At 39.1% G+C, this 14,601-nt stretch overlaps 1 protein-coding gene and 1 long non-coding RNA gene across 4 annotated transcripts in view; one reads left to right on the top strand and one right to left on the bottom strand.

Moving 5' to 3' along the window:
* The window catches only part of RAD51 (RAD51 recombinase), a 40,171-nt gene that overhangs the window by 2,047 nt on the left and 23,523 nt on the right, over nt 1-14,601 (bottom strand). For all 3 annotated transcript variants that reach the window (XM_082387262.1, XM_082387261.1, XM_082387263.1), the window contains exons 6-9: nt 9,939-10,033; nt 911-1,024; nt 432-561; nt 91-212 (exon numbers count right to left, since the gene is read on the bottom strand). In XM_082387262.1, coding sequence (XP_082243388.1) covers nt 91-212; nt 432-561; nt 911-1,024; nt 9,939-10,033 — 461 coding nt within the window. The remainder of the gene's footprint in view (nt 1-90; nt 213-431; nt 562-910; nt 1,025-9,938; nt 10,034-14,601) is intronic.
* On the top strand, nt 1,031-8,775 carry LOC309626529. The gene is made up of 2 exons (XR_014243249.1): nt 1,031-6,396; nt 6,702-8,775. It is a non-coding gene; the product is annotated as an uncharacterized lncRNA (long non-coding RNA).

The raw sequence follows: 14,601 nt of genomic DNA, 5'->3' as shown, positions 1-14,601 counted from the left end.
TAACAAGGTTCAAATGGAAATGTTATCTTCATGTCTATTGCACAGTTAATATGACACTCCATGATGAAGCCATCTCTCCCATCACTTTACCTTGTTGTTGAGGCATGAGCAATGATATTTCCTCCAATAGGTTTTTTAGGATCTGCAGCAAACATGGCTGCTCCATCCACTTGGGCCACCACCTGGTTGGTGATGACCACGGCTACACCAAACTGACAGGGAAAGGATAAATGTCATTTTTTTGTGGTCAGACATTCCAAGAGACTTACTGCTGCCACCCCTATCCCCCACAAAGCAATGAATGATTAAAGTCTCTATATCTAACTGATACCTTGATGATACCAGGCCCTGGTATCCTGGCCTCCCAGCAAGGCTACTAGAATTCATGGCCCCTGAAAGTAGGCATTCTCTGTCCCTACCCCACAACTTACCTCATCAGCAAGTCGCAGAAGCATCCGCAGAAACCTGGCCAAGTGCATCTGCCTGGCTGAAAGCTCACCTCGACCCGAATAGTCTGTTCTGTAGAGGGCGGTGGCACTGTCTACAACTAGCAGTGCGTACCTACAGGGAACACGGATTCTCTGAAGCCTGTTTCTAGCCCATGTCAGATTCTGCTCTTTCCCACTACCCTGAAATTTTATATTTATAGTTATATATTATTTATTTATACAGCATCCATTTCTGAATAACCCTATAACAAAGTAAAAAATTCCAACAAGTTCAGGTGGATTATAGCTTCATATTTTAAAAGTGACTTGACCTAAACGACAAAGCAAGAGTGGCAAAATAGGAACTAAAACTTAAATCTCCCCATATCTAATTCAAGCTACTATCTAATTGGCCATAGCCTGTACAAGATTCAGGGTAAGGGCTCTGGGAACATATTCAGTATCTTCTATTGCCCACATACCTGGACTCTACCATCATGGCTGATGCTTGATAAAGGAGCTGGGTCTGGTGGTCTGTGTTGAACCCTCGAGCATATGCTACATTATCCAGGACATCACTGCCAGAGAGGCCATATCTAGAAGAAAGAACATTTTGAGGCTGCACACAGAACCAAGGCAGATGAGAAATTCATCTCTAACAACGAAATTACCTGGATGGGTAGGTAAGAAATGATAGTAAGAAGGCTAAAGAATATAATTCCCTTTCTATTAGGAAGCCCAGGGAAACTATAAAGAGATGACAGCAACTGCTTTAGAGTAGATCTACCTGGCAGGACTTCAGAATAAATCAAATCTATTCTTTGAGGACTCTTGAACTAGAATGAGAAATTTCCAAATATAAGGAAACAGTGGTCTCCTGGAAAAACAAAGGGCAGCATGACAGAATTAGGACTGAAACAAAAACAATGATCACTCAAAGATCAATTAAAGGGCTTCCCTGGTGGCGCAGTGGTTGAGAATCCGCCTGCCAATGCAGGGGACACGGGTTCGAGCCCTGCTCTGGGAAGATCCCACATGCCGCGGAGCAACTAGGCCCGTGTGCCACAAATACTGAGCCTGCATGTCTGGAGCCTGTGCTCCGCAACAAGAGAGGCCGCGACAGTGAAAGGCCTGCGCACCGCGATGAAGAGTGGCCCCCGCTTGCCGCAACTAGAGAAAGCCCTCGCACAGAAACGAAGACCCAATACAGCAAAAATAAACAAATAAACTTGAAAAAAGGCCACAAGCAAAATTAAAAAAAAAAAAAAATTAAAAAAAAAAAGATCAATTAAAAAAATATATAAACTGTTGTTGTATAGGAATAAAACCTTCTAAGCTCAAAAACCTTCTAAGGACTCAATACTGTAAGAGGTTTAAGAGAAATAAGTATATTTCATCTATTCTCCCCTTTTTTCTTGCTAGTAACTAGTTACAGTTATAGAATATGTGACATGTATCTAGTATGGTTAAATAAGTGATACCTTAATTCATCTTATACCTCAATAATGATTTTTCTTCCCTTTGCATTTAAAAATACTTCCTATTTTCTTAGAAAAATCTATATTTTCTCACCTTTGTAACTGCTACCTAAGACATGAATACGCAAGGTGGTCCAAGTAAGACAACTTCTCATTAAATGTATGCTAATGGGACCCCATTTCTTCAAAGGTAGTTTGATTTATCCATCTATCAAGACAACTAAATACCTGCACTTTTATAAAAGCTTCCCTGTACCTCTCAAATAGACGTGATTCTCCCTCTTCTGCACTTCCAGAAAATTTGATTTAGGCTTTTCTATGGCACTTGTGAGGAGCTGCCTGCCATTCTTTGACTAGACAACAAATTCCTTGAGGGAAAAGACTAGGCCTTTCCAACTAGCACATTTTTTTTTATACCTAGTACATTCTGAATAAATGTTGCTGAATACAGCTTTTATCTATAACCCAAACCAAAAGAGAATTATATATCATCACTTTAACTCAAGTAATATTTTCATATTAATGTTACCTAAAATCATTATAGTCCAAAAGTATAATACTGACTCCCTTATGTAACAGTTCAAAAGATAATCTGTTTAAACAAAATCAGTGTGCTATAATTCCTTGAGAACCAAAAACTTCTATGCTTAAGATTTTATCAGTCTTTTAAAAGTAGTCTATTCTATGTAGATTCTGATCATTACAAAAGCATACACTGTGTCAAACCTATTTTTCTGAGACTTAGCTTTAGTAAATAGTTTTCCTCTCATTTTTCCTACCCAAAAGAATAAAAAAACAAAAGAATGTTCTAGCACTTGAAATAACACTGCAATAAGCTGAACCTCGATATCAGGAGATCCCACTCTAGCCAAATGAATTTTCCACATCTTACGATGAATTGATTCATCATATTAGGCACATGCAGTCTTTGCACTTTCCTGGACATTTCACCAGCTATTCTTCACCATTATCAACAGAAATGGAAGTTTAGCTCTTGTATTAAGTGGATTGATGATGATGAATTTGTTGAGTCTGGGCATGGAGATAAGAAAATGAAGTGAAGATAGAGTTTTACCTTGGGATCCTGACCAAATGGGAATAAGGAGATAAAATTTTCTTTATTTAAATCATGACTATAAGACAGAAAAAAAGACTGAAGAGGCCTAAGTACTGTACTGCACAAGTCTTCTAGTCTTGCCTCAAGAAACATTGATATAATCTACTATCAGGAACGGAGATTACCTTTTGCTGTCAGAATATGGAAGATTTACTAGAAAAACAAAGAGTCATCCTGGCTTTTCTCTCAACAGAGTTCACAAAGACGACTATTGGGATCTCTGTGCTTACATTCCTGAAGCAGCACATAGAACTTTCAATTCCCACAACTTGGAAAAAGTTGGTTGGAAATAAGCAACTTCTCTTAGTGTTTCCAGAACTTCCTCAGGATAAGAATACTCTGTTAAAAAAATTAAATTCCTAGGTCTAAACCAGACTTAATGAATCACAATGTTCAGGGAAGAGTTGTGATAATTTGCATATTTAACAAACACCTGGCACATGAAAAGATGCTCAATATCACTAATCACAAGGGAAATGCAAATTAAAACCACAATGAGCTATATTACCTCACACCTGTCAGAATGGCTATTCTTAAAAAGAAAACAAATAGGACTTCCCTGGTGGCCCAGTGGTTTAGAGTCTGCCTGCCAATGCAGGGGACACCGGTTTGAGTCCTGGTCTGGGAAAACCCCACATGCCACGGAGCAACTAAGCCCGTGTGCCGCAACTACTGAGCCCACGAGCCACAACTGCTGAAGCCCGCGTGCCTAGAGCCCGTGCTCGGCAACAAGAGAAGCCACTGCAGAGAAGAGTAGCCCCCCACGCGCCACAACTAGAGAAAGCCTGTGTGCAGCAACGAAGACCGAATGCAGCCAAAAATTAAAAAAATAAATCTAAAAAAAAATCACTTGAGGTGTTTTTTTTTTTTTTGGCTGCGTTGGGTCTTCCTTGCCGCGTGCGGGCTTTCTCTAGTTGCAGCGCGTGGAGAGTTACTCTTCTCTGCAGTGCGCAGGCTTCTCATTGCAGTGGCTTCTCTTGTTGCCGAGCACGAGCTCCAGCAGTTGTGGCTCGTGGGCTCTAGAGCGCAGGCTCAGTAGTTGTGGCGCATGGGCTTGGTTGCTACGGGGCACGTGGGATCTTCCCGGACCAGGGCTTGAACCGGTGTCCCCTGAATTGGCAGGCGGATTCTTAACCACTGTGCCACCAGGGAAGCCCCCTCAGGTGATTCTTAACATACAAGTTTGAAAAACAGCTGTATTGCCTCAAGGGGGTTCTGGCATTCTCTCTTTCATAGTACTTAAAAGAACATTCAAAAAAGGTAGGGACACTGTCGCTAGCAATTGTGGCCATGGTTCTCAAACTTTAGCAAGCATCCCAATCACATGGAGAGCTTGTTAAAACAGATTGCTGGGGACTTCCCTGGTGGTCCAGTGGTTAAGACTCTGCACTTCCACTGCAGGGGGCACGGGTTCAATCCGTGGTTGGGGAACTAAGATCGGCAGGCTGTGCATCATGGCCAGAAAAAAACAAAACAAAAAACCAAAACCAGATTGCTGGACCCTATCCTCAGAGTCTCTTGACTGTTTCTAATTCAATAGATCTGGAGTGGAATCAGAGGATTTGCATTTCGAACAATTTCTCAGGTGATGCTAATGCAGCTATACTGAGGACTAGTCTTAGACCCCCTGAGCTAGTCACCTGAATGTGGGTTAATATTCTTCAATAGGCATGGCAAAACTTAATCAGTGAGGGTTGTTCTCTTGTGAAAGGAAATTAGGTATTAATTATCTTGAGGAGGCCCTGTCCTGTAACTTTCTCAGAAATATAAATTTAAATGCAATGTACATAAACAGAAATTCAGTTATAAAAATTTTTCCTGATAGGTAGAAGTGACTGAAATGATTAATGAAATTTCTATTTAAACATTTTTCTTTCAGTTGACAAAAACAGCCATAAACATGGCTCCAATTAATAAGTATTAATTCACTAACAAATACTGAATGCTCTGTTCGAGGGCTAGGGGATACAGCAAGTGATCAAAACAAAGTCCCAGTCCTCATAGCCAACATTCTACTGTCTCATATATCCTATCTGAACACCCATTTATATTACTGGACAAAACCTTAATGACTTTATCCCAAAGAACTCTTCAACTAATAAAACAGCATACTTAAAAATGAAAAGTGTGATCTCTGTAGAACACCAAAAACAACTTGGGGAGGGAAGATACATTTTAGTATACTCATCTTCAGAAAACTAAGATCAGGTTGCAAGAAAGTAATTCTTTCTTCTTGACAGGGATTTTGTAAGCAGAAGCAAAGAGCTACAATTACTGTTCCGACCTAATTTTATGCCTCAATGGTGTATATTCGATGACTTGGATTCCTCAAATTGTAAACTGGGAAAGAGAATTTGGTTATAATTATAAACGAATTAGAAAAGAAAATTCTCCTCAACTTAGCCAGGCAGGTTCCAATGTGAATCTGACATCTCAACATGCAATTAAATTCCATTTAATCACTAGGTTTCAGTAAAATGTGTGGTAGGGGTCAAATGATCACATTTGACCCTAGACAAGGGAAAATTAAGTAAAACAATTCTGAGAGTTTATTTGAAAGCTATATTAGGGGATGTAGAAAAATGAACAAATTCTTTACCAGCTTTTCTGAGGAATAATTTATATACCATAAAATTGACCTGTTTTAAGTGTAAAATTCAATGACTTTCATAATTCAGTTTTAGAACATTTCCATTGCTCAGAAAGATTTCTCAAGTCTATATGCAGTTACTTTCTGTTTCTACTCCCTGTCCCAGGCAACCACAAATCTACTGTCTCTCTAGATTTTTTTTCTATTTTTAGGCCTTGCCTCGTGGCATGCAGGATCTTAGTTCCCCGACCAGGGATCGAACTCATGCCCCCTACAGTGGAAGCACGAAGTCCTAACCACTGGACTGCCAGGGAATTCCCACTACAGATTTTCTTTCTGGAAATTTCATATAAATGGAATCATATGTGGTCTTTTATGTCTAGCTTCTATCATTTAGCATGTTTTTTGAGGGTCATCCATGCTGTAACAAGTATCAGTACTTCATTCCTTTTAATTGTTGAATAGTGGTCTATTGTATGGATCAACCAGATTTTATTCGTTCAGTGGATGGACAATTGGGTTGTTTCCAGGTTTTGGCTACTATAACAATACTATAAACATCCACAAACAAGTCTCTGTGTGGACATGTTTTCATATCTCTTGGGTACATAACCAGAGTGAAATTGCTGGGCTATACGACAAATTTATGTTTAACTGCCACATTGTTTTCTTCCAAAGTGACTGCACAATTTTACATTCTCACCAGCAATGTATTAGGGTTCCAGTTTCTTCACATCCTCCCTGACACTTGTTACTATCTTTTTCATTACAGCCATCCTAGTGGTGGTATCTCACTGTGGTTTTTTTTTTTTTTTAATTAATTTATTTATTTTTGTCTGTGTTGGGTCTTCGTTTCTGCGTGAGGGCTTTCTCTAGTTGCGGCAAGCAGGGGCCACTCTTCATCGCGGTGCGTGGGCCTCTCGCTGTCGTGGCCTCTCCCGTTGCGGAGCACAGGCTCCAGACGCGCAGGCTCAGTAGTTGTGGCTCACGGGCTTAGTTGCTCCGCGGCATGTGGGATCTTCCCAGACCAGGGCTCGAACCCATGTCCCCTGCATTGGCAGGCAGATTCTTAACCACTGCGCCACCAGGGAAGCCCTCACTGTGGTTTTAATTTGCATTTCCTCTTGACTAATAATATTGAGCATCTCTTCATGTGCTTATTGGCCATTTTACATCTGCTTTGGAGAAATGTCTATACAAGTCCTTTGGCCATTTCTTAATTGGGGTGTCTTACTGCTGGGTTGTGAGAGTTCTTTATATATTCTTGATACTAGAACCTTATCAGATATATGATTTGCAAATATTTTCTCACATTCTTTGGGTTGTCTTTTTATTTTCTTGATAGTGCTCTTTGAAGCACAGAAGTTTCAAATTTTGATTAAATGAAAACTGACTCTGTATTATCGTTTTTTTCTTTCATAGACTATGCTTTCTGGTGTTGTATCTAAGAAAACTTTGCCTACTTCAAGGTCACAAAGATTTTCTGTTTTTTTCCTAAAAGTTTTATAATTTTAGCTAAATATAGGACTATCATTCTTTAAAAATATATATATATATAGTAAATATACATAACAAAATTTACCATTTTAATCTTTTTAAAGTGTACAGTCCAATGGCAGTAAGTACATTCCCGTTGTTGTGCAACCATCACTACCATCCATGTCCAGAATTTTTTCACCATCCCAAACTGAAACTCTGTACCCATTAAACAATAACCCCCCATTCTTCTCACCCCTGCCCCTAGCAACCACCATTCCACTTTCTGTCTTTATGAATTTGACTCTAAGTACCTCATATAGGAGGAATCATACATTTGTCCTTTTGCAACTGGCTTATTTCACTTAGCATAATGTTTTCAAGGTTCATCCATGCTGTAGCATACTGTGAGCATTTCCTTCCATTTTGAGAATAATTTTCCATTGTATGTATATAGGACATTTAGTTTATCCATTCAACTGTTGATGGATACTTGGGTTGTTTCTACCTTTTGACTATTGTGAACAGAGCTGCCATGAATACTGGTGTGTAACTATCTGAGTCCCTGCTTTCAATTCTTTTGAGTATATACCCAGAAGTGGAATTCCTGAATCATATTGTAATTCTACGTTTAATTTTCTGAGGAATCACCAGAATGGTATCCATTTTTAGTTAACTTTCATGTATAGTGTAAGGTAAGGGTCTAAATTTATCTTTTTTGCATGTGGATATCCAACTACATTAGCACCATTTATTAAAAAGACTATTATTTCCTCCACTAAATTGTCTTTCACCTTTGTCAAAAATCAAGTGACTATAAGTGAAACAGTTTCTTTTTTTCTTACAAATTTATTTATTTATTTGGCTGTGTTGGGTCTTCATTGCTGAACATGGGCTTTCTCTAGTTGCAGCGAGCGGGGGCTACTCTTCGTTGTGGTGCGCTGGCTTCTCACTGCGGTGGCTTCTCTTGTTGCGGAGCACACGCTCTAGGTGCGTGGGCTTCAGTAGTTGTGGCTCACGGGCTCTAGAGCGCAGGCTCAGTGGTTGTGGTGCATGGGCTTAGTTGCTCCGTGGCATGTGGGATCTTCCCGGACCAGGGATCGAACCCGTGTCCCCTGCACTGGCAGTCAGATTCTCAACCACTGTGCCACCAGGGAAGTCCCGAAACAGTTTACTTCTGAACTCTCAATTCTGTTCCATTGATCCATATGTCTATCCTTATGGCAGCACCACACTGTCTTGATTACTGTTGTTTATAGTTAAGTTTTAAAATTGGGAAGACTGAGACCTCCAATTTTGTTCTTTTTTTCCTCCCAAGAATGTTTTGGCTATTCTGGGTCCTTGACATTTCCATATTAATTTATAATCACCTTGTCAATTTCAGCAAAAAGTCTTGGTGAATTTCAATAGGCATTGTGTTGAACTTATAGATCAATTTGAGGGTAGTTTTTTTTTTTTTTTTTTGCCGCACCTCGGCTTGCAGGATCTCAGTTCCCCGACCAGGGACTGAACCTGGGCCACAGCAGTGAAAGCCCAGAATCCTAACCACTAGGCAACCAGGGAACTCCCTTACCATTTTAATAATATTGCATCTTCCAATCCATGAATGTGGAATGTTTCTCTATGCAGATCTTCAATTTCTCTCAGCATTGTTAGTTTTCAGTGTACTAGTCCTTTTTTTTTTTTTTTTAATATTTATTTTGGCTATTCCGGGTCTTAGTTGCGGCATGCAAGATCTAGTTCCCCAACCAGGGATCGAACCCGGGCCCCCTGCACTGGGAGCACGGGGTCTTACCCACTGGACCACCAGGGAAGTCCCTAGTGTACAAGTCTTGAACTTCTGTTAAGTTTATTACTAAGTATTTTATTCTTTTTGACACTACTGTGAATGGAATTATTTTCTTAATTCTTGAATTGTTCATTTATAGTATACAGAAGTACAATGGATTTTTCATATTGAGATTGCATCCTGCGACAAACTAATTTAGTTCTAGCAGTTTTTTGTGTGTAGTTTCCTAAGGATTCTCTACATACAGTATCATATCATTGGTGAATAAAGATAGTGTACATCTTCCATTCCAATCTGGATGCCTTTTATTTCATTTTCTTGCCTGACTGCACTGGCTAGGATCTACAGTACAATGTGGAACATAAGTAGTGAGAGTGGAGATCCTTGCCTTATTTCCAATCTTACGGAGAAAATATTCAGATTTTTACCGTTAAAATGATGCTAGCTGTAGGTTTTTTGTAGATGCTCTTTATCAGGGCATCTGATAAATGTTCTTTCCATTATTGAAAGTGAGGCATTAGTCCCCAGTGATTATGCTTGAATTGTCTATTTCACCCTTCAATTATATCAATTTGTGTTTAACATATCTTGGGGCTCTATTAGGTCTGTATATGTTTACATTTGTTATATCTTCCTGATGAACTGACCTTTTAGTTCTAACACGTTCCTCTTTGCCTCTGATTTTTTTTTTTTGTCTTAAAGTCTATTTTGTCTGATATTAGTACAGCCACTCCAGCCCTCTTATGGTTACTGTTTGCATGCAATATCTTTTTTCCATCCTTTTAGTTTCAACCTATTTGTGTCTTTGAATCTAAGTGGTTCTCTGGAAGGCAGCATATAGTTGGATCTTGTTTTTTATCCAGTCTGACAGCAACTCATAGATTTTTGACTAAAGAAGCATGTTTTTCTCTAAGGAAGGTTATTCTTTTGAAACACACATATGACTTTGGGATACAGAGCAATAAGAGAGAAGAAGAGACACCCTTCAGCCAGACTAACCCTGGCAATCACTACAGTGACATATGGAGCCATATTTCTCTCATCTGATCCAGTAACCTACCTCTCAGCCACTGCTAGCAGCCGTTCTGGCCTAAAGGTACCCTCGGTGTCAATGTACATGGCCTTTCCTTCACCTCCACCTCGGTCAATGGGAAGCTAGAGAGAAAAAGAACAGTGGAAATGACACTGTACTTCTAATATAACTGACCAACTTCCTCATGATGGGTCTATAATTCCTCCCACCCCCAATAAAGCAAAAGGAAAAAACACTTTAAAGTGACAATCAGAGGTAGGGAGGAGGCATTCACTTCTGATACTTCTGATAGAAATAGCAGATATGAAGCTCACTGTGTCCCATAACATGTGAGGCTAGAGTCTAGCCAGAGTTGGAGTGCTTGGAAATATAGACCAAAGTAGGTGACAAAATTCTTTTTTTTTAAAATAAAAACTTCTAATTTTTTTTAAAATTCTATGACTGTATACCAACACAGGACCGATCAATTATCTCAAGACAACAAACATTTGGAAGATCATTTACTTAGCTTTAATAAGTAAGAGACCCTGATCCAATACCCAATTAATTTTAGCATATGCAGACCACACTTACACTTCACTTTATTGAGCAGAGTTCATTCCTTAGGGTTGCTAAAGGAGACTGGAAATACCCCAGGGGCATCCCTAGCACGTCTACAGTATGAGCAAGAAAGAATAAAAAGGTGTTTGCTCCAATTGTACACACAGATGTTAAAAATGAACAAAAGCAGAAAAGGAAGAATACAAAGAGTTTTAAAAAAGGAAAGAAAATGGAGGAATGCCATGAAAACTGTCTTATGAGCTCCTCAGGGAAATCTGTTTCAGGCTACCTATCCCACGCCAGACACCCTGAGTTCTACAGATTTTAAGCGAATGCTGCTAAAGTGTAGTTTCCACCCTTGAAATCTACTTGGGAGCCTAATACACCTTTAAATTCTGAGGAAAATCCCTCAGGACAGTTTACATTAAGTGCCTGGTAGCGCCAAAATTTTCTTTTCCTATTTCTGAGAAAATGTATTTTTTCAAAATTACAAAAGTACTACATGCTTGTATTAAAAATTCAAACAATATAGAAAAAAGTAAAAAATTGAAAGTTCTTCTTGATCACTCCCATCTCCCACAGGAGTCCTCTTCCAGATCATTTTCTATACATTTTCATACAAACACTTTTTATATGTGATTCTGCCACTTGCTATGTGAACCTGAGAATATTAATTCTCAGTTTCTACATTTTCTGTAAAATGTAGATAAAATCTCCCTATGGCACTGTTTTGAAGATTAGATAATTCATGTAAACTGTTTAGCACAGTGCCTGACATACAGAATGTACTTGGAAGACTTATGATATCCTCCACCTCTTAGGGCACTGATTTTAGCATATACTCAATTACAGAAGGCTTTGTTAATTTGGAAAGGGGGAAATGATTACTTTATCATTATGCAGGTTGGCAGATAAAAATCTTTCAAATCTTAGGAATCCATGAAAGGAGCAAAGGATATGTATATAGCAAAAGAGGGTCTTGATAGAGGAAATGTTTAAAACCACTGGCCAAGAGGACAGACAGCAGAAGCTGCCTCAGTTTGGGGGGAGGAGAAAATCTTCACATTCAGGGGGCTAAGTCCCCAGGAATTAAGATGAATGAAGTTCTCCCTTCTCTCACTTTCTTGTATCTTTAGTGCTAACATGAGAGGGAGTTCTTTTCCAGCTTAATAGACCTCCTTGGGCAGAAGGGAGGCCATGAGTGGCTGGGCATGGCATTGGTAGGCCAACTGACAGCAGAGAAGTGGACATGGTCCCAGGGTATTGCTGGGCCAGTCACAAGGGGATGGACTATATGCTCTGCACCCCAGTGCATTTCGTCTCCTCCACCTCACCCTCCCAGTGCCACTTCAGCCATCTTGTGTTATTGGGCTGGGACACCACCAAAGTAGCTATTTTTAATACCTGTTTAGTACCATAATTTAACTCTTCTTCCTATTTTGTAGTGATGCAAGTTTTGAACTTTCACCATTTTATAATGCTATGGTGTAAATTCTTTACACATTTATTCTTGACTATATGTGAAAAGTTCTGTAAGACACATTTTCTGTCAAGGGCATGTGCATTTAAAATTGGTACTTATGTTAAACTGTCTTCTCAGAATTTTAAAATTATTCTAGAACTTTGAACAAGCATGGGCTATTCATTTTTGTAACCTAAATATGGCTCCCAACTTTATATAACTTCACTATTAGACAGAGATCTAATACATAGTGGGGTTTTGCTTCATTAAGTTGAGAAAACCTGAAAAAATGTGAGGTGATAATGTTTAGATTTAAATAGTAATCTAACATCCTCTCTATACCTCTGGTTCCAGCTCTTAGGCTGGTGACATGTAATCCTTTCTATTATTAATGAATTAGAATTGTTTTTCTCTGAAAAAAATATCAAAGATCCATAGTTATTCAGCCAACTGTGAATGTTCAGTTATTTTTATAGAGAGGATATGTTTATTTTAGAATTTTGCTTCAGTTTATTAATAGGCATTATCTGACAACTTAATAAACATTTCCAATATAGGAGTCTGTTTGTACAACTTAAGAGCATCAGCATGATAGGCTGAGTTGCCATGGCAACTATATTGTGTATTGTACTTTAAATATTTATTCCACATGAATCCCTGTCAAAACAACATGGGGTAGGGGGTGGCTTCCCTGGTGGTGCAGTGGTTAAGAATCCGGCTGCCAATGCAGGGGACACAGGTTCAAGCCCTGGTCCGGGAAGATCCCACATGCCACGGAGCAACTAAGCCCATGGGCCACAACTACTGAGCCTGCGCTCTAGAGCCCGCGAGCCACAACTACTGAAGCCCGCGCCTAGAGCCCGTGCTCCACAACAAGAGAAGCCACCGCAATGAGAAGCCTGCGCACTGCAACGAAGAATAGCCCCCGCTCAACACCAACTAGAGAAAGCCTGCGCGCAGCAACGAAGACCCAATGCAGCCAAAAATAAAATAAATATGACAAATAAATTAAAAAAAAAATAAGATTAAAAAAACACAAAACAACATGGGGAAATCATTTCTATTTAAAAAGGTCACATATCATGTCAAATGACCCATGTCTGGGTGTTATTTTAAACACTCCTATTTCCCTTTAGCTAACAATTTTCTAATGGTGCTTTGGGCAATAAGCTATAGCTTCTACAGCTTACTATACCACTCTTCCTCTTCTCATTGCTTCCCCTCTTATCCTAAAAGTTCTCCTATCCCCCTAACTCTTTTTCTACTAGGAGTTATGTATGAGATGGAGCCAACATGGCTTAGGTCTACTTGATACTGGAATCCTAACGTGACTGTCATATGGTGACATTTTGGTTGCAATGAAAAGATCAGTAGAGCAACTGAGGAGAGAAACACAATTAAAATGACAAGTGAGAAAGGAAAATGATGAGAAAAACAGGAGACCATCAAGTTGGGCCTCTAGCTATTAGATAAACTTTTATTCATGAAGAACCAAAATATTTTCCTATCTCAAGAAATGGCGGGACTTCCCTAGTGGTCCAGTGGGTAAGACTCCGCGCTCCCAATGGAAGGAGCCCAGCTGCGATCCCTGGTCAGGGAACTAGATCCTGCATGCATGCTGCAACTAAGAGTTCACATGCCGCAACTAAGACCTGGTACAGCCTAAATAAATAAATAAATAAATAAATATTGCAAGAAAGAAAGAAAGAAATGGCATTCACCACTTCAAGACAGAAGTATTGACTGATGGGCATATCTGTAACATGAAAAAATGAGGAGACAGATTTTCTTGGGTAACTTCAGAAAATCAGTCTCATAATATTAGCCTCTGCAGATATATGTGTTTCACTAAAATGTGAACCCTACCCAAGACACAGGATCCTAACAAAATCCATATTTTTTTATGGCACATACCACCTTTAACTATAGCACTGCATTACAATGATGTAATAAACATTTTTTATAAAGTGCTTTTTAAATACAGAATGAATTATGAAGGACAGTTCATAACTTGTTTTATAAGGGAAAAATACACAAAAGAGAACAATTTATATTTGATGTTTAAATTTATAAATGAGTTCCAACAATGACTGGTTATTTTGTTGAGATGATAAGAACTCACACTGAATGGAAAGATACTAGGAAGCCCCCTCTGTCATAATGATAAAAGGAGGCAGATTTCCTTTCAGTTATTCTCCAACTCCATCAGTAAGTTTGCCCATGGGAGAAGTGAGTATAATCTATCTAGATTCAAATACAGATAGTCCCTAACTTAACTATGGCTCGACTTACAATCTTTCAACTTTACCATGGTGCGACAGTGATACAAATTCAGTAGAAACCATACTTCAAAATTTGAATTTCCATCTTTTCCCAGGCTAGCGATATGCTGTACAATACTTTCACGATGCTGGGCAGCAGCAGTGTGCTGTGCTCAGTCAGCTGCCTGAGCCGAAGGGTAAACAGCTGGTACACTTACAACCATTCTGTTTTTCACTTTCAGTACAGTATTCAATAAACTACATATGAGATATTCAATACTTTATTATAAAATAGGCTTTGTATTAGATGATTTTGCCCAACTGTAGGCTAATGTAAGTGCTCTGAGCATGTTTAAGGTAGGCTGGGCTAAGTTACAATGTTCAGTAGGTTAGGTGTATTAAATGCATTTGTGACCTATGACTTTCA

This window comes from Balaenoptera borealis (assembly GCF_965194805.1).
Source record: "Balaenoptera borealis genome assembly, chromosome: 3".
NCBI lineage: Eukaryota > Metazoa > Chordata > Mammalia > Artiodactyla > Balaenopteridae > Balaenoptera > Balaenoptera borealis.
The sequence above is the reverse complement of the archived record's forward strand: the minus strand, read 5'-3'. Positions and strand labels throughout refer to the sequence as shown.